General features: G+C 44.1%; 1 protein-coding gene across 4 annotated transcripts in view; it reads right to left on the bottom strand.

The window, feature by feature from the left end:
• The window catches only part of prmt7 (protein arginine methyltransferase 7), a 53747-nt gene that overhangs the window by 11127 nt on the left and 22050 nt on the right, over positions 1 to 20570 (bottom strand). For all 4 annotated transcript variants that reach the window (XM_043707227.2, XM_087996019.1, XM_087996018.1 and 1 more), the window contains 5 exons: positions 18312 to 18447; positions 15139 to 15222; positions 12155 to 12202; positions 10143 to 10232; positions 527 to 688 (listed from right to left, as the gene is read on the bottom strand). In XM_043707227.2, coding sequence (XP_043563162.2) covers positions 527 to 688; positions 10143 to 10232; positions 12155 to 12202; positions 15139 to 15222; positions 18312 to 18447 — 520 coding nt within the window. The remainder of the gene's footprint in view (positions 1 to 526; positions 689 to 10142; positions 10233 to 12154; positions 12203 to 15138; positions 15223 to 18311; positions 18448 to 20570) is intronic.

Below are 20570 nucleotides of genomic sequence, written 5' to 3'. Positions count from 1 at the left end.
GTTATTTGATATGTTCTGACAGTCTTTGTGACGTCCAGCCTTCATTCCTAGCATCACAACTGCACTGAAAGTCATACTCCACATACTTGCTTACATGATAAATAGAACAATCTTTCGGTTTGATGACAGCATCTTATTTGTGGTTGTTCAAACAGTTGAGAAATCTTACCTTCCAGTGCATTTGGATGTAGGCTGGATACCAGAATCTACTGGTTAACCAATCAATTTTCTCTCATATGGTATATACGCTGGCTATCCTTTTTTATTGATATTTCTTATGAATTGCCCTGATGACTGCAAGTTAAAAGATGTCAACAAAACATGTCTTTCTTCAGTATATGTTGGGAAAGGATGTTAATGAATATAGGCCTAACATGAGAAGTTGGGAGTTATGATACAGTTAAACCATGAATTAACTGAATGATGGATGACGCAGAATGGTCTATCTACTCTATTCTTGTGTTTCTCCAAATTCTAGTGTCAGACTATACCCTTTACACCATGATACTGCTTTTCTTTCACTCACCTCAAACTCCACAGCCATCACTAAGAGTATGGCAGACTGTGGCAAAACAGTCAACTCACTACTCAGGACCTTAGCAAGGTATGTCCTTGCATACCAGAAATAAAGGTTGTGCCAGGGAAGGAGGCTGGTGGTGAAGAACGGTTCTCCAATCAATAGTGATACCTGCGAAAACAGAAACAACCAAAATGAATCAGTGATGCAAAGAAAGCTGCACTATAATAAAACACGACTTACTCACCTGCTTCACCTTCAGATTAAAAACCATGAACATTTAAGCTGCGCATAAATGTTGCCACAGTTTGGTCATATAGGTGGGTTTTACAAAGCATCCTGAAGAATAGAGAGGGAATTACAAAACTTAACAGCTAAAAAGCTTAAGTCATGACTGCTGATGGTGGGGTAAAGGATGTACAGCATGCACAAGATGCCAGAATTAGAGTAACAGTGTTCTCAGAAAATCATAGTACTGGCTGTGGAGATAGACACAGGGGAAGGGTTTAAATGCACATCTTTGAACACCAGAAAGATCATGATTTGAAATTCATTGGCATGTGCCCCTTCCTCAAGAGGATAAACCCATCCATGGTGCCCTAAAACAGTGACCCAAGCAAGGAAATAACAGGTTCAGACAAGAAAGGAAACACACTGAGGGCAAGACCAGCAACTGAGCAAAGATTTCTCATTCACCATGCAACAACATGTTCCACCCAGACAGAATTCTCAGCATCTCGCAGTTTAAAAAAAGCTGGTCAGGCACCAGTATGTGTGACCACACTGGATGGTGGGCTATCCAGAAACAGCAAGGATTAGTCAACTGCTGTGGTGATGAGGTGGGCTCAGAACGTTTGAGGCAATGCCAATAGCCTCCCCAAATACACAATATTATTTCTCCGGCATAAAGGAACAAATGCTCAATATTCAATGATCATCCTAAGATAAGCTCAACGTCTTTTCTTTGAGCTGACTTTTTAAAAGTACACTTTCCTGTCCCCTACACCCTCACTTTTCAAAATAAGCGAATTGCGCTTATGAACCTCTGTCACTACGATTGAGATCATCCATTCAGCTGCCTCGGTAGAAAATCTTTCGTTTCCATCGGCTCATAAGTAGCATCTCCTTGTACCTAGCCTGAACTCAGTTTTCTTTGGTTTATTTCCCAATCCTTTCATGCCCTCTCGAATACAAAATCCATGTAGTCCTTACAATGTCATGTGACTGTGATATAGATAAACTTTCCCTTTTACTTTTTCTGCAGCCTTTGACATAATTGATCACACTAAAACCTCTCCACCATTGTCCAGGTGAGATGTCACCTCTATCTATGCTTGCAATGCGTTCTCTGATTCTTCTAGCTTCAGTGACCCCTAATCATTGACCCATCCTATTTAGGATTTACATGCTGCCACTTGGCAGTATTGTTTAAAGGTATAGCTTCAGTTTTTACAAGTTTGCTGATGACACCTAATTCTACTTCACCAGCACATCTCTCAATTTCTCCACTTTTATTATCAGACTTCTCATATGACAACCAATAGTGGATGAGCAGATATTCACTCCAACTCCAAACTTCACTCCTTCAACTCTGATTCCATCCTTCTTACCTGGCAAATATCTGTGAATAAGCCAGCTCATTCCCCAGCCAGAGATGTGCTTCTGGCCACACTTGCACCCTCACCCGACTTCTCCACCCCCACAAACACACAGAGTCTGTTGTCATTGCCTTTCTTATCTGAAAGCCTGACTTCTCAAACCCATTCCTGGCTGGTGTCCACCTTCCCCCATCTGTACACAACATCATCCAAAATTCTGCTGCCCGTGTCTCACATCACAGCAAGTACTATGCATTCAGCATCCTGATAGAGAGTGACTTGTGGACAAGAAACACCAGTATTTTAAAATTCTCATATTTTCAAATCTTTCTCTTGCTATCTCTAATCTTCTTCAGCCCCCACCCTCCAATATATTTACATCATTGAATTTTTACCGCTCAGTAACATTTTAGAGGGTAGATTTCCACTAATCTTTTTGTGAAGTGTTTCCTGACATCACCTTTGTGTGATCTCAGTCGATGCTCTTTTATTCGAGGCTCTCTATTTACCCTATCAAATCATAAACAACTATTTTAAACATTTAAGTCTCCCTTTATCCCCTACACTCAGTGAATGTGAATATGCTCTCTGAAACTTGTCCTCAATTTAACCTTTTGGCCCTGGTATCATTCTGATAGATCTGCATTGCACCTGCTCCAAGGTGAATGTTATCTTCAAGATATGGTGTCAGAAACCTATCACAGTATTCCAGATTCAATCTGTTCATTCCTCATGCAAATATAATTTGTACTCTCATCACAATGAGACCAACATTCATTCAGCTGGTTACATTTGTCTTTGTGACTGGAATTCGTTGCGAGTAGTGTTTGTATTTGGTCTGTTGCTTGATTCAGCAAATTTCATAGAATATAGAACATTACAGCGCAGTACAGGCCCTTCAGCCCTCGATGTTGCACCAACCTGTCATACCAATCTGAAGCCCATCTAACCTACACTATTCCATGTACGTCCATATGTTTCGTCCAATGACGACTTAAATGTATTTAAAGTTGGCGAATCTACTACCGTTGCAAGCAAAGCATTTCATATCCTTACTACTCTCTGAGTAAAGAAACTACCTCTGACATCTGTCCTATATCTATCACTCCTCAATTTAAAGCTATGGCCCCTTGTGCTCACCGTCACCATACTTGGGAAAAGGCTCTCCCTGTCCACCCTATCTAACCCTCTGGTTATCTTATATGTCTCTATTAAGTCACCTCTCAACCTTCTTCTCTCTAACAAAAACAGCCTCAAGTTCCTCGTAAGACCTTCCTTCCATATCAGGCAACGTCCTAGTAAATCTCCAATGCACCCTTTCCAAAGCTTCCACATTCTTCTTATAATGCGGTGACCAGAACTGTACACAATACTCCAAGTGCGGCCGCACCAGAGTTTTGTACAGCTGTAGCAAACCTCATGGTTCCGGAACTTGATCCCTCTATTAATAAAAGCTAAAACACTGTATGCCTTCTTAACAACCCTGTCAACCTGGGTGGCAACTTTCAAGGATCTGTGTACCTGGACACAGAGATTTCTCTGCTCATCTACACTACCAGGAATCTTACCATTAGCCCAATACTTTGCATTCCAGTTACTCCAACCAAAGTGAATCACCTCACACTTGCCCACATTAACTCCATTTGCCACCTCTCAGCCCAGCTCTGCAGCTTATCTATGTCTCTCTGTAACCTACGACATCCTTTGTCACTATCCACAACTCCACCAACTTTAGTGTCGTCTGCAAATTTACTAACCCACCCTTCTACGCCCTCATCCAGGTCGTTTATAAAAATGATGAACAGCAGTGGACCCAACACAGACCCTTGCGGTACACCACTGGTAACTGGACTCCAGGATGAACATTTACCATCAACCACCACCCTCTGTCTTCTTTCAGCAAGCCAATTACTGATCCAAACTGCTATATCTCCCACAATCCCATTCCTATAGTAGCCTACTGTGGGGAACTTTACCGAATGCCTTGCTGAAATCCATATACACCACATCAACCGGTTTACTCTCATCTACCTGTTTGGTCACCTTCTCAAAGAACTCAATAAGATTTGTGAGGCACGACCTACCCTTCACAAAACCATGCTGACTATCCCTAATCAAATTATTCTTTTCTAGATGATTATAAATCCTATCTCTTATAACCTTTTCCAACATTTTATCAACAACTGAAGTAAGGCTCACTGGTCTATAATTACCAGGGTTGTCTCTACTCCCCTTCTTGAACAGGGGAACCACATTTGCTATCCTCCAGTCTTCTGGCACTGTTCCTGTAGACAATAACGATTTAAAGATCAATGCCAATGGCTCGGCAATCTCCACCCTAGCTTCCCAGAGGATCCTAGGATAAATCCCATCTGGCCCAGGGGACTTATCTATTTTCACACTCTGCAGGACTTCTAATACCTCTTCCTTGTGAACCTCAATCCCACCTAGTCTAGTAGCCTGTATCTCAGTATTCTCCTCGACTACATTGTCGTTTTCTAGAGTGAATACTGTCTAAAAATATTCATTAAATGCTCCTCCTATCTCCTCTGACTCCACACACAACTTCCCACTACTATCCTTGATGGCCCTAATCTTACTCTCTTTGACAGAAAGTGAGGGCTGCAGATGCTGGAGATCAGAGCTGAAAATGTGTTGCTGGAAAAGTGCAGCAGGCCAGGCAGCATCCAAGGAACAGGAGAATCGACGTTTCGGGCGTAAGCTTGAAGAAGGGCTTATGCCCGAAACGTCGATTCTCCTGTTCCTTGGATGCTGCCTGGCCTGCTGCGCTTTCCAGCAACACATTTTCAGCCCTAATCTTATTCTCGTCAATATTTTATTCCTTAAATACCTATAGAAAACTTTAGGGTTTACCCTGATCCTATCCGCCAACAACTTCTCATGTCTCTTCCTGGCTCTTCTGAGCTCTCTCTTGAGATTTCTCCTGGCTACCTTGTAACCCTCAAGCGCCCTAACTGAGCCTTCACATCTCATCCTAACATCAGACTACTTCTTTCTCTTGACCAGAGATTCCACTTCCTTCATAAACACGGCTCCCGCGCCCTACTGCTTCCTCCCTGCCTGACAGGTACATACTTATCTAGGACACACAGGAGCTTTTCCTTGAATAAGCTCCACATTTCTAATGTACCCATCCCCTGCAATTTCCTTCCCCATCCTATGCTTTCTAAATCTTGCCTAATCGCATCATAATTGCCTTTCCCCCAGCTGTAACTCTTGCCCAGTGGTGTACACCTATCCCTTTCTATCACTAAAGTAAACATTACAGAATTGTGATCACTATCATCAAAGTGCTCACCTACTTCCAAGTCTAACACCTGGCCGGGCTCATTACCCAGTGCCAAATCTAATGTGGCTTCGCCCCTTGTTGGCCTGTCTACATACTGTGTCAGGAAGTCCTCCTGCACACACTGGACAAAAACTGATCCATCTATAGTACTCATGATATAGTGTTCCCAGTCAATATTTGGAAAGTTGAAGTCCCCCATGACAACTACCCTGGATCGCCCACTCCTATCGAGAATCATCTTTGCTATCCTTTTCTCTACATCTCTGGAACTTTTCGGAGGCCGATAGAAAACTCCCAACAGGGTGACCTCTCCTTTCCTGTTTCTAACCTCAGCCCATACTACCTCAGTTGATAAGTTCTCTAACATCCTTTCGGCAACTGTAATACTGTCCTTGACCAACAATGCCACCCCCCCTTTCCCCCCCACCACCCTTTTACCATTTTCTCTGTTCTTACTGAAACATCTAAATCCTGGAACCTGCAACAAACATTCCTGTCCCTGCTCTATCCATGTCTCCGAAATAGCCACAACATCGAAGTCCCAGGTACCAACCCATGCTGCAAGTTCGCCCACCTTATTCCGGATGCTCCTGGCGCTGAAGTAGACACACTTCAAACCAACTTCTTGCTTGCTGGTGCCATCTTGCGTCCCTGAAACTTGGATTTCGGACTTCCCTACTCTCAACCTTTTCTATATCGAACTACAATTTTGGTTCCCAACCCTCTGCTGGATTAGTTTAAACCCACCTCAATAGCCTTAGCGAATTTCCCCCCCAGGATATTGGTACCCCTCTGGTTCATCCCGCTTGTAGAGGTCCCATCTACCCCAGAAAGAGCCCCAATTATCCAAGAATCCAAAACCCTCCCTCCTGCACCATCCCTGTAGCCACACGTTCAACTCCGCTCTCTCCCTATTCCTTGCCTCACTAGCATGTGGCACGGACAACAAACCAGAGACAACAACTCTGTTCGTCCTAGCTCCCTGAATTTCTGCCTTAAATCCCCATCTCTCTTCCTACCTATGTCGTTGATGCCTATGTGGACCACGAGTTGGGGCTGCTCCCCCTCCCCCTTAAGGATCCCAAAAACACGATCAGAGACATCACGAACCCTGGCATCTGGGAGGCAACACACCAACCGTGAGTCTCTCGTCCCCACAGAACCTATCTGTCCCCCTAACTGTGGAGTCCCCAATGACTACTGCTCTGCTCCTCTTCCCCCTTCCCTTCTAAGCAGCAGGGTCAGAATCCTATCGAGAGAGTTTCCCTGGAGGTGGAAGAGCAGGGGAGATACTGGCAGAGCAGGAGAGAGAGAGAGAGAGAGAGAGAGAGAGAGAGAGAGAGAAAGAGAAAGAGAGAGAGATTGTGTGAGTGCATGTGTGCATGTGAGAGTGAGTGAGTGAGTGAGAGAAAGAGAGAGAGAGAGAGAAAAAAAAAAGAAAGAAAAAGATACTGAGATGCTTGGGGCCAGCTGGGTTAATTCATGGGACAGTGAGAGTAATGTTGCTGAATAATCTTGTCATATTCTCTGCAGGGTGAAGCTATGCTGTGGCATAGCCTATGTTTTTACTTTCATCAATGAAAATACCATGTGTCGAGCATGTAATGCTGGAAAAGCACAGCAGGTCTGGCAGCAGCTGAGGAGGAGGAGAATCGATGTTTCGGGCATAAGCCCTTCATCAGCATTGAGGCTTGTGAGCCAAGGGGTTGGAGAGATAAACGGGGTTGGGGGGGTAGCTGACAGTGCAATTGGTAGTTAGAGTCGACGGTAATGGTGATAGGTCAGAGAGGAGGGTGGATAACATAGGTGGGAAGGAAGATGGACAGGTACGACAGGTCATGAGGGCGATTGGATTGGAAGGGTTGGAACTGGGATAAGGTCGGGACGGGGGAATTGAGGAAACTGGTGAAATCCACATTGACGCCATGTGGCTGGAGAGTCCCAAGGCAGAAGATGAGGCGTTCTTCCTCCAGGCGTCAGGTGGTTAGGGTGTGGCAATGGAGGAGGCCCAGAACCTGCATGTCCTTTGCGAAGTGGGAGGGGGAGGTGAAGTGCTCGGCCATGGGTCGGTGGGGTAGGTTTGTGCGGGTGTCCCGGAGATGTTCTCTGATGCGCTCTGCAAGTAGGCATCCTGTCTCCCCAATGAAGAGGAGACCGCATCAGGAACAATGCCAGGCACCCACTGACCTCTACAGCGTTGAAGCCGGGTGTCCACTGACCTCCACACCGCTGAAGCCACGTGCTCACTGACCTCTACACCGCTGAAGCCAAGTGCCAACTCGAAGACACTTCCTCCCATCGTCCTCCTGACCATGACCTCAACCCCCATCACCAAACCATCATCTCCCAGAGCCGAAAATGTGTTGCTGGAAAAGCGCAGCAGGTCAGGCAGCATCCAGGGAACAGGAGAATTGACGTTTTGGGCATAAGCCCTTCTTCAGGAAAGTCATCTCCCAGATGATACACAACCTCATTACCTCAGGGGATCTCCACCCAAGTGGATCTTCCAATCTCATAGTCCGGGAACCCTGCATCTGCCTGGTTCTATCTCTTACCCTAGATTCACAAGCCTGACTGCCCCAGTCAACCATCACCTCTGCCTGCTCCTGCCGCAAACTCATCTCCACATACCTTGATACTGTCCTATCCCCTCGGTCCAGGAATTCCCCACATACGTTCAGAACACCATACATGCCCACCACCACTTCCAAGACTTCCGTTTCCCTGGCGCCCAACACCTCATCTTTACCATGGACATCCAGTCACTATACACCTCTATCCACCATGACGAGGGCCTCCAAGCCCTCCATTTCTTACTCTCCTGACGCCCCACCAGTACCCCTCCACTGACACTCCAATTTGTTTGGCTGAACTAGTCCTCACCCTCAATAATTTCTCCTTGGAATTCTCCCACTTCCTCCAGACAAAAGGAGTGGCCATGGGCACCTGCATGGGCCCCGGCTACGACTGTCTCTTTGTTGGTTACGTGGAATGGTCAATCTTCCGCAGTTATACCGGCACCATTCCCAACCTTTTCCTCCGCTACAATGATGACTGTTTTGGCAACATCTTGTGCTCCCACAAGGAGGTTGAACAGTTCATCAACTTCATCAACACATTCCACCCCAAACTTAAGTTCACCTGGACCATCGCAGACACCGTCCCTTCCTGGACCTCTCCAACTCCATCAACGGTGACTGACTCAACACGGACATCTTCTACAAACCCACTGACTCCCATAGGTATTTGGACTACATCTCTTCCCACCCTGCCTCCTGTAAAAACACTCTCCCAATCCCTCCACTGCATTTGCTCCTAGGTGGACCAGTTCCACCACAGAACGCACCAGATGGCCTCCTTCTTCAAAGACTGCAATTTCCCCTCCCACGTAGTTGATGATACTCTCCAGCACACCTTATCCACTTCCCACACCTCCGCCCTTGAACTTCACCCCTCCAACCGCAACAAGGACAGAACGCCCCGATCCTCACCTTCCAACCCATCAACCTCCGTATACATTGCATCATGCTCAGCCATTTCCATCACGTATAAATGGACCTCACCACGAGAGATATATTTCCCTCCCCACCCCATCTGTGTTTCGTAAAAACCATTCTCTCCGCGACTGTCTTGTTAGGTCCACATCCCCCCCGCTCCTCCCCCCACCACCAATCCACCCTTCCCTCCTGGCACCTTTCCCTGCCACCACAGGAATTGCAAAACCTGTGCCCATACCACCCCTCTCACCTCCACCCAAAAGGAGCCGGTCATATCCATCAGTTTTACCTACATTTCCATATGTTGCACCCAATGCGGTCTCCCCTACAGTGGGGAGACAGTACACCTAATTGCAGAATGCTTCAGAGAACATCTCTGGGACACCCGCACTAACGAACCCCACCTCCCCAAGGCTGAACACTTCAACTTCCCCTCCCACTCTGCCAAGGAGATGCAGGTCCTGGGCCTCCTCCATCGCCACACCCAAACCACCCAGCGCCTGGAAGAATAACGCTTCATCTTCTGCACTCCGACTATGTGGATTTCACCTCATTTCCCCTCCCCCCCACCACCCACTCATCCCAGTTCCAACCTTCTAACTCTGTATCAGCCTCATGACCTGTCCCTACCTGTCCATCTTCCTTTCCACCTACTCTGATCCACCCTACTCTCTGACCTATCACCATTACCACGACCTTACCCCCATCCATTTATCTCAGCTCACAAGCCTCACTCCTGATGAAGGGCTCATGCCAAAACGTAGTTTCTGCGGATCCTCAGATGCTGCCTGACCTGCTGTGCTTTTCCAGCAGCACATACTCGACTCTGATCTCCAGATTCTGCAGTCCTCACTTTCCCTTAACATATGTATGTCCAGTGATGGAATATACTAATCCTTGTCCTTATTTTCATGCAAGTCTGAAATTGACAATGTAACAAGAAACTTCCTCAATGTCCTCAAGGGGAGACAGCACATCATCTGGCACTGTATTGGGACACACTAGGAATGTTGCCATAGGTCTCTTAAGCTCCTGAGTCTGGCAGAGAATATCAATCAAGAGAGGGGTGATCACGCAAGCTGGAGAGTTCCAGAGATGCTGTGGGTTTGGAGCTTAAACACTAATCGAATGAACTAGGAATACAAATGGTACAATGACAGGATACACATTCATGGTTAAATTACACTTAGCCTGTTACTTATCCAGGCACAAAGTGTTACCTGCTTGTTGCCCACTTCCACAGATGTCAGCTGCTCTGGACGTCTCTCAGAAATTATCACCTTTCCAGTCAGGCCATTAGCTGCTAAAATCTGAAGGATGTGAATAAATGTTTTAACAGGCTAACTCTGGTCAAATCACAGCTAGTGAGAAAAAAGCTGTGATTTACAAAACACTTCATAATGCCCTCAGAAAACGACACTGGTGGATTACTTTTGCAATATAGTGACTACATTCTAGGCTAATTATCACACAGAAAGGTCCCATAAACTGCAAGGATGAACAGCTAGCAAGTACATTCCTGTGAAATTGGTTGAAGATCGACTGTTTAAGATGGGCGGTAAGGACAGGCCAGGGAACTATAGACCGGTGAGCCTGACCTCGCTGGTGGGCAAGTTGTTGGAGGGAATCCTCAGGGGTAGGCTGTTCATGTATTTGGAAAGGCAAGGACAGATTAGGGATAGTAAACATGGCTTTGCGTGTGGGAAATCATGTCTCTCAAACTTGATTGAGTTTTTTGAAGAAGTAACAAAGAGGATTGATGAGAACAGAGCAGTAGATGTGATCTATATGGACTTCAGTAAGGCGTTCGACAAGGATTCCCATGGGAGACTGATTAGCAAGGTTAGATCTCATGGAATACAGGGAGAACGAGCCATCTGGATACAGAACTGGCTCAAAGGTAGAAGACAGAGGGTGGTAGTGGAGGGTTGTGGAGGTTCAGACTAGAGGCCTGTGACTAGTGGAGTGCCACAAGGATCGGTGCTGGGTCCTCTTCTTTTTGTCATTTATATAAAATGATTTGGATGCGAGCATAAGAGATACAGTTAGTAAATTTGCAAATGACACCAAAATTGGAGGTGTAGTGGACAGCGAAAAGGCTTACCTCAGATCACAACAGGATCTTGACCAGATGGGTCAATGGGCTGAGAAGTGGCAGATGGAGTTTAATTCCAATAAATGCGAGGTGCTGCATTTTGGGAAAGCAAATCTTAGCAGGACTTATACACTTAATGGTAAGGTTCTAGGGAGTGTTGCTGAACAAAGAGATCTTGAAGTGCACGGTCACAGCTCCTTGAAAGTGGAGTCCTTTATTGGTCAGAGTATTGAGTACAGGAGTCAGGAGGTCATGTTGCGGCTGTACAGGACATTGGTTAGGCCACTGTTGGAATATTGCGTGCAATCTGGTCTCCTTCCTATCAGAAAGATGTTGTGAAACTTGAAAGGGTTCAGAAAAGATTTACAAGGATGTTGCCAGGGTTGGAGGATTTGAGCTACAAGGAGAGGCTGAATAGGATGGGGCTGTTTTCCCTGGAGCGTCGGAGACTGAGGGGTGACCTTATAGAGGTTTACAAAATTATGAGGGGAATGGATAGGTAAATAGACAAAGTCTTTTCCCTGGGGTCGGGGAGTCCAAAATTAGAGGGCACAGGTTTAAGGCGAGAGAGGAAAGATATAAGAGAGACCTAAGAGGCAACTTTTTCATGCAGAGGGTGGTACGTGTATGGAATGAACTGCCAGAGGAAGTGGTGGAGGCTGGTACAATTGCAACATTTAAGAGGCATTTGGATGGGTATATGAATAGGAAGGGTTTGGAGGGATATGGGCCGGGTGCTGGCAGGTGGGACTAGATTGGGTTGGGATATCTGGTCGGCATGGACAGGTTGGATCGAAGAGTCTGTTTCCATGCTGTATATCTCTATGACTACTTTTATTAAGTATTATAGCACAGACGGGTTTGATTAGTTAAGGTCTAAGCAATAGGACTGAACACTCTGAAATCAGTAGAACTAAAATTCTTACTTTAGAACGGAGGTAATGTCATTAAAGCTGCAGCTGATTGTAGTTATGTCTCGGACCCTGCCTTGAAGAACTCCTGCAGCAACATTTTAGGGCTGAGCTTGTTAGCATCAAACAACTACATCCATCTTCCTTTGTGCAGGGAATGACTATAACTTCACCTCTGGAATTCAGCCTACTTTGTTAAAAATATCAGCTCTGAGTACAAACTCACTTTCTCCATTACTCTTCTGGACACGGCAGAAATCTCCAGACTGTGAACCTACAAAACAACAAATTCATTGAGTAACAAGTTAGCAAATCAATTTAAGTACACCCACATGTTTACAGGAAGTTGAATTGTAGCCTGGTAAATTTTACAGTCACAATCATACATCATCCAGTTCAGCATAGCACAAAGTTTGCAATACATGCAAAATACCAGAACAGCTTAATGAAGAGGCACGCTGAGGCAAAAGATCATTTGAAAACGAAAGTGGACAATTAACTCCATCACACTGCAAACATTTGGGATTATTAAGTTCCACAATTTATTAGTGGAATCGCACCAACAATATGGAGTACTGGACACATCAGTATCAATCCCCAATGTAGCTATTTGGTGAACATTATAGGCTGCACTGGTTTCTTACAGTAATTGAGCAAGCAACCATTCTCTCTCTATTTTCCCAAAAAAACTGAGAACAAACAGCTTTGGGGCAGTTTAATCATGATGGCCTGGTTCTGTTGAGTGCTGTGCCCAATATAAGAGGGACAGCAGCATCAAAACCTAAGCTTTTCCCTCTTTCACAGAATGTTTCTAAACAAATGCAGCATAAATCAAATGCTGACAGTAGTTCCTTTCCTTCCACTTTCGCTATGATAGGCCTGAACTTGCACCTGCAAAGCTCCTCATTCTGAGCCAGTCCATATCCCACTGCTTCCTGTAACCCAGGTTTCAGAGGTGAAGCAACAGATTTCTAACACAGTAATTCCCTACTTCACATTGATTCAGTCAACATTGTCTTGCTTTAACAATGCTTCATTAAGTCACTGATAAAATGAAGAATGACATCTACCCACTTAATATCATGATTTGCATAATAACAATTTTCCAGAGAAGCTCTCCATGGCCAATATATCACAAGCTGAAGGTTTGAGATTTACTTTGACTAATAAGCTCACAAAGTACCTGCAAACGGTAACCTTAAATCCAGCTCAATTTGATGGTTTGATTTGTCTCCCAAACAGAATCGCCAATGTTCAACCTAGTTGGCTCCAATATCCTTCAGCACCCCTTCAGCTTGGCTACTATCATGGGTGCAGAGAGCAGACGTGTTGCAGCCTGGCAGATTTATCAGTTGTAAAGTGGTCTCTGTTCCCCATCAGCCAGGATTAAAGTGCAGCCAGCAGAAACTACAGCCCTCTACAGCTCTTACAGTCTGCTCACCAGCTACTGATCTGAATGATCTCTGACATTCCATTCTCAAGTCACCATTAGAACAACCATGAGATATCCTGGGCCCTGTGGTCAAGTCAACGTTTTATCATCTTCCTGTGTGTCAGAGCTGATACAACAATATAATACACAGGGGAGTCAAGAACCCTTTCCAGCGAGCTATTGTAGTCTACCATGACAACAATGAACTGTTTCAGCCACCAACACCACTTTTTTTTAATATTTATAAATAACTTTCACTTTAAATATCATTTCATTTAGGAGTATACAGATAACATTTTTTTTCTGATGGGATACATCCAAAAGAATCTACCTAACAGTTATACATTGTGAGAAAATTTACCTTACTTAATGTTATTTAGGTTGAAGCTGCACTTTCAAGAGCACATCAAGGAATCCAAGTTTCAGCAGGAGCCTAAAACCAGCCCTGGATTTGTTTGCTTACGTAGCGAAGCATTGGCAGTGAACAATCAATGTTGCTTATGAAAGAGAGGAAACCCTATTTAACTGAGCATCAAATGCATCAGCTGGTTAAAGCAGTGAGTAGTGAGGCATACAGACCACGAAGGTGCCAGATTCAATGCTAATGTCAGCTGATCATCTTCCTCCTCAGCTAATGTCAGCTGAGGAGAAAGTGAGGTCTGCAGATGCTGGAGAAACTTTATTGCTGGAACAGCACAGCAGGTCAGGCAGCATCCAGGGAACAGGAGATTCAACGTTTCGGGCACAGGCCCTTCTTCAGGAATGAGCAGAGAGTGTTCAGCAGGAGAAGATAAAAGGTAGGGAGGAGGGGCGTTGGAAATGTGATAGGTGGAAAGAGGTCAAGGTGAGGGTGATAGGTCGGAGTAGGATGGAGGCGGAGAGGTCAAGAAGAAGACTGCAGGTCAGGAAGGCGGTGCCGGGCTGGAGGGATCCGGCTGAGACAAGGTGGGGGGAGGGGGGATGAAGAAACTGGTGAAGTCCAAGTTCATCCCCTGCGGTTGGAGGGTTCCCAGTCGGAAGATAAGACGCTCCTCCTCCGACCGACGGGTTGTTGTGGTTTGGCGGTGGATGAGTCCAATGACCTGCATATCCTCGGTGGAGTGGGAGGGGGAGTTGAAATGCTGTGCTACAGGTTGGTTGGGTTGGTTCGTCCGGGTGGCCCAGAGGTGCTCTCTGAATCGCTCCGCAAGTAGGCGGCCTGTCTCCCCAATATAGAGGAGGCCACACCGGCTGCAGCGGATGCAGTAGATGATGTGGGTGGAGGTGCAGGTGAATCTGTGGCGGATATGGAAGTTTCCTTTGGGGCCTTGGAGAGAAGTGAGGGGGGAGGTGTGAGCGCAAGTGTTGCACCTCCTGCGGTTGCAAGGGAAGGTGCCGGGAGTGGAGGTTGGGTCGGTAGGGGGTGTGGATCTGACAAGGGAGTCGCGGAGGGAGTGGTCTCTACGGAATGTCAGCTGGACAGACTCTCAGAACACTAGGAAAGGAAATCAGCCAAGGTGCCTGCCAAAAATCACAAGTAATCAAAAATCACTGGTTATGCATGCAAAAACAGGATCCAATCCCTCATGCTACTTCTGTGGTCAAATAGCCTGTTGTTCACCATCTTCATTCACATATAAATAACAGCTAGGTTATCAGAGGGATTATCTCCCAAGAGTCAAGTGTTACCTCTACTTCGAAAAGGACATAAGGAAGAACATTTGGCAGGGAGAGGGAAAGAAACAACCACTACCAGTCAAATCACACCGACAAATTCAACTTCTAGCCTTCGCCCATACCTGTGCGGCACCCAGCAAATAAGCAAAGACAGAGAGCAGGCTTCCATCACTTATGGCCACACACATGCTATCTGGTTTCACAACCTGTAGGAGGAGAACACAACAGATAACAGTAAATCTGTAAGCAACATATTCACACAGTAATAACAGAAGTCCTGATGGCTCCTTTCACAGCTAACATTAATTTGCAGTTCAGATCACCTGCCCTAAAATGCGTTCAATTAAGTGTAGGATATGAATTAGATGTTCACTTAAATTCAGTCAAAGCGAGCAGTTCACTATATTGACTAAATGCTCCCTTATAATGAAAGTATGGAATATGAAGCGCATTTTGAATATTTTCCTTGAAGGAACCAACGCAAAGGATGATTCTCGTCATATTATGTAACCTTAAAGGCACTATATACCCGTAGACTGTAGCAATATCAAGCAGTGACCCCTGCTACACATGCAGCCCAACACTCAAATCACAGGGATTGTGCTTGTGAGAGTCCACAAATCACCTGGGAAAGTTCACTCACTGGGCAATCAATAGAAGAAAAGTCATTCCTTGAAAAGACTGGAAGGAAAAAGACAGCAGCTGCTCAACCAATCACAAGCTGGCTCTCCCCCATTTTTTGCTGCTGATGAACCTATCAAAACCAAAAGTGGGAGAGGTGCAGCCTGTGACTGGAGGAGCAGCAAGCAGGGTTAAGTACTGGCACTGAGAGAATCACTGGGGCTGTGACTGCGGCACGACAATGACCAACAGTAGGAGGCGAGCTGTGACTTTGCCGAGGTGGGTACAGCCTTCTTAGGTGAGGTGGTCAGCAAAGAGGGAGACATGGAAGATGGGGTGGAAGACAGGGAGGCTACAATAGGAGTAAGGAAACAAGGAAGCTGGTGGTGGGAGACACAGGGAAGCTGAGACGCTGGGAGTTGGAGACAGGGAGGGGCTTGGGGAAGGAGAAAGTGAGATTACAAAGGTTTGATGATCAAGATGGAAACTGAAAAGAGAATGATGAAAAGGGAAGTTTCAGAGGGTGCAGGTAAGAAAAGGAGCTTGCAAGGATGCTGGGGGAAGAAAGGAAGTCTACAAGAGGGCTGGAAGAGACATGATGGCTGCAAAGGAGTGAGAGAGGGAGGCTGTATGGTGTGGCAAAGAGCTGGAGGCTGCAAAGAAGAGAACTGTTGCAAACCTGTTAACAAAGAAACACTTAACTGGGAACCTAAAAAGCTTAAAATTAGTTAATTAATTACTTGAAATAATGTGGAGTCTGTAGCTTAAGGCTGCATATGCTCAGTTGCTATGAAACAGGAAGCTGTAGGATGCTATTGTGAGGAATACTATGTCAGTTGTTAAATTCAAATCGGAGAGACTTAGATCCAGAATGAAGTAAAAAGGACAGTAACACCTAGTTAAAATATTCTAGTCTAGTGTATATTCAATAGAAATACACAGCTTTGACCTTACCATCTAAAAGATTAATTTAAGGTGATTTTTTTTTTGTTGGCTGAAGTGTGTATCGGTTATTCTGATAAACAACCTTTGTTGCCTGTGGTGTTGTGCCAATTTAATGCTGTGGAAATGTATATTTTCCTTCTGTATTGTGGTTTCAAATTTAATGGATGAATTCTTCTAACTCACTTTTGTACACATCCACGTAACCCATACATCAATACAAATATAAAAAATAATATTATGACATGACTGCACCACCTTACAAAGGAATCAGAAGAATGAAAATATAGGTCCTGAAAAACAAAACTTAATATCAAAATGTAACCCTCAAGAAAATCTCAATAGGAGCCCACAAAAAGAGAGTTACCTGCTTCAGCCCATGTGAAAAAAAAGCTGGATGGCATAGCAAAGGCCCAGATGGGGAAAAATAAAGTCCTTCTACATCCCCCCAGCTCCTGCAAAGAAAATCACTACATTTTACTAAGTGACTCCTGTAACCACCATACCTTCCTTTGTAGGGAAAATAAGAGAAATCCAGATCTATTCTTCAGTGTACACATTGGACATCATCTCCTTTATCTTCAAAATTTCTCTATGCAGCAGGTTTCAATGAGGTCACAGCTACACACTGCCTTCTTAGGACAACACTTTAATTATTCCCTTCACCCCATATTATCAAAGTGCAAGTTAAACTTTCCACTGTAACTCAATTTCCTTATGTTAATAATGTTGGGTATTATAATATTTTTATCCAGTTATCTGAAATACTTCCAATATCATTGGCTATGCATATGATGTCTTGCGAACATTTTCATCACTGAATCTTTACCCAATCAACATCCTGGAGATTACCACTGACCATAAATTGAATTGGATTAGCCAGATTAAAAGAGTGGATAAAATAGCACATCAGAGGAGAGAAATCCTGTGGTGTACAACTCATCTCCTGATTCCCCAAAGCCTGTCCACCATCACCTCATCCTCAAGTTAAGAATGTGATAGAACACTCCCCACTTGCCTGCACGAGTGGAGCTCCAAAAATGTTCAAGAAGCCTAACACAATCCTGGATAAAGCAGCCCACATTTACACACTCTACCACCAACACTCAGCCTGTTCCACCATTTAATGGGATTCTGGTTGATTTGTAGCCTAAGTACATATACGCAACTCTTTTTTATGTCTGAGGTCAAAACCCATAAGACAAACAATTCCCATCACAATTCCAGTAATTGACATAAAAGATAATCATGGCTCCAGAAATACTGACAAGCCAAACAATAAACCCCCTCATACACAGAAGCCAAAACCCACAAGTCATTAGTTCAAACTCCAAACTCTAGAATAGATATTTAAAAACACCTTCCAGCACAGTGGGACAATTAGACGAATGCATTCACCCCTCCTAGCTACGTCATAACAATATTAAATTCATGTTATGAAATATTTCATTATTGGTTTGCAATTTAGCTCAGATTATGATTATTGAAAGTTACACCTTCTCCAATTTCTACTACCTCTACGCTGTTTCTTAACCTTATATATTTAGATGGTAAACAGTTCCTGGTCTCAAGATCTCTCTCAAATTAGATTTGCTTCACAAAACTCATTATTGTACATTTTCTTGGGATAATCATAATACTTTCACTCACATCAAGTTACCCTAACTTAGCAATTTTGTATCTTGATTACAACATTAACTACTACTGTTGTGAAATATTTCAAAGTACTCACTGTTTTCAAGGCCTTGATGTAAATCTCATTCCTATGTTGGTCATTTAGTTCTCCAAAGCGCTGCCTGTTACACATGAGATGGGCCTGACATGAGCAGAGAGGGCGCTCGCTCAGTATATCAGGTTCACAAGTAACACTGTAAAGCACAAAATTAAAGTAGAAACATTACTACTTAGTTTTCTTCAAATGATGTTAAGTTCCCAGACAAGATACAAGAGACACAAATGAGAACAACCAGATACATTCGAGTAGGTACACAAAATATAAGATTAGAGAGCAAACTGTTCATGCACAATAAAGATACTGAACAGTAAATTGTTTACACATAAAACAGTATGTATACAGAGACAAGTGTTCATACTACAGCCCAGTCAGAATATCAATGTAATAAACTCCACTTCCACTAGACAGGAAGTTAGCAAATTGAACACCAATATTTAAAAGGAGAGATAAAAAATAGGGATCTATGGAGCAATTAACCTGACATCAACCATCAAGCAAGTGTCGGAATCTATTGAGGAAATCTTACCAATACACACAAGATCAGTGTGATCAGAGAAAGTCATAGTTCTACGAAGGGAAATAGTGTTTGACAAATAAAGAACTTTTTTTTTAAGGCTGTAACTAATACAGTAGACAGAGAAGGAAAGTAGATGCAGTACAGCCTGATTTCCAAAAGTCATTCAATAAGATTTCATACAAGTTAACATTCAAGGCAAGGGTTCACAGGGTTTGGGTAACATATTAGCCTGGATAAGGGACTGGTTAACAAAAGAAGCCAAATGGACAAGCATTTTCAAGTTGGCAGGCTGTAATTGGTGGAGTGCTACAAGGATCAGTGCTCAAGCCTCAGCTATTTACTACTCATGTCTTACACTTACTGTTTCTAACTTTGTTTATAATACAAGGTTAGGTAAAAATGTGAGCTATGAGGAGGACACAGGCTGCAACTAATATAGACAGGTTTAGTATGCATGTAAAATGATGGAAAATGGTATAAAATATGGGAAAACGTGAAGTTATTCACTTTCATACTAAGAATGGAGGATGGGAAAAATGTAGCTGTAGGAGGTGCTACTTTTTTTTTGTGTGCTGGAGCTGATTTCATCGAATTCCAGGAGCAGTAATTACTGTTTTATAAGCTGTTGCATTGTTTTGCAACTTTGGGGGAAAAGAAACTTCAAAACAACGGCACTTTAAAAAAGGAAAAAGACAAACAAAGGCAGTAACCACATGGGAAGTGATTCAAATGGAAAAAGAAATCTACACTATTGTCTGACCCAGCAGTGAATCTGCACAGGAGCTGCCTTTGCTGTTTGGTTTAAAGTATCTCTGGACATCAGAGTTAGTCCAAGAAAAATAAACAAAAGTGAAAGTCACAGCTGATCTGGAGAAACCCGTGCGGGGGAGCAGCTAAGTAGCTTCTTTTAATGTGTAACCTTACTTTTTTAGTAAATCTACAATAGTGGGTAGAGTGGGGGCTTTTTAATTATATATTTTTATTCACATCTGTCTCTTGATTAAATATTAAAAATATAAAAACATTGGTACAACCTTAGCCTGGAGCAGTGTTTTTAGAGCAATACGACTGTGCTAATTTCGGGATCGATAGATTGTTAAGGTGCAGAGATGGCCTTTAGTAGAGTGATATGCTCTTCCTGTTGGATGTGTAAAATTAGGGAAAGTTCCACATTACTGATTATTAAAACTGCAGGTTGCAAATCCTATCAGATCACATGGATTGGTTGAAGCTGCAGTTAGAGGAATGAGAAATTTACAGGAACTTGGGGACATGGTGCAATAGCAGTTGCAAGAAGGGAGATAAACCAAAGATCCAGTCAGGCAGATGGGTGAGCTCCAGGGAAGGTAGGAGAGGTAGGTAGTGCAGGAGTCTCCTGTTGCTATCTTCATCTCAAACAAATATGCTGTTCTGGAAAATGTAGGGAGTGATGGACTCTCAGGAAAATGTAACACTAACAGCCAGATTTCTGGTACTGAGACTTGCTCGAATGTAATGAGGGGAAGCCAAGTTCCAAGTGATCAATTGTGATAGGGGGGCCCTCTAGTCAGAGGTACAGACAGATGTTTCCGCGCCTGACAGAGAGATATCAGAATGATGCTATGCCTCCCGAGAGCCAGGATCAAGGACATCCCGGAGTGGGTGCAGAATACTCTCAAAACGGGAGAGGGACCAGCAAGAGGTCATTGTACACATTAGAACTAATGACATAGGAAGAGAAAAGGACGAGATTCTGATGA

The sequence above is a fragment of the Chiloscyllium plagiosum genome, unplaced genomic scaffold (genome assembly GCF_037043375.1).
Source record: "Chiloscyllium plagiosum isolate Xiang-an unplaced genomic scaffold, Cpla_swu_hap1 HiC_scaffold_17, whole genome shotgun sequence".
Classification (NCBI taxonomy): Eukaryota; Metazoa; Chordata; class Chondrichthyes; order Orectolobiformes; family Hemiscylliidae; genus Chiloscyllium; species Chiloscyllium plagiosum.
Note: the sequence above shows the minus strand (reverse complement) of the source record. Positions and strands in the feature narration are given on the sequence as shown.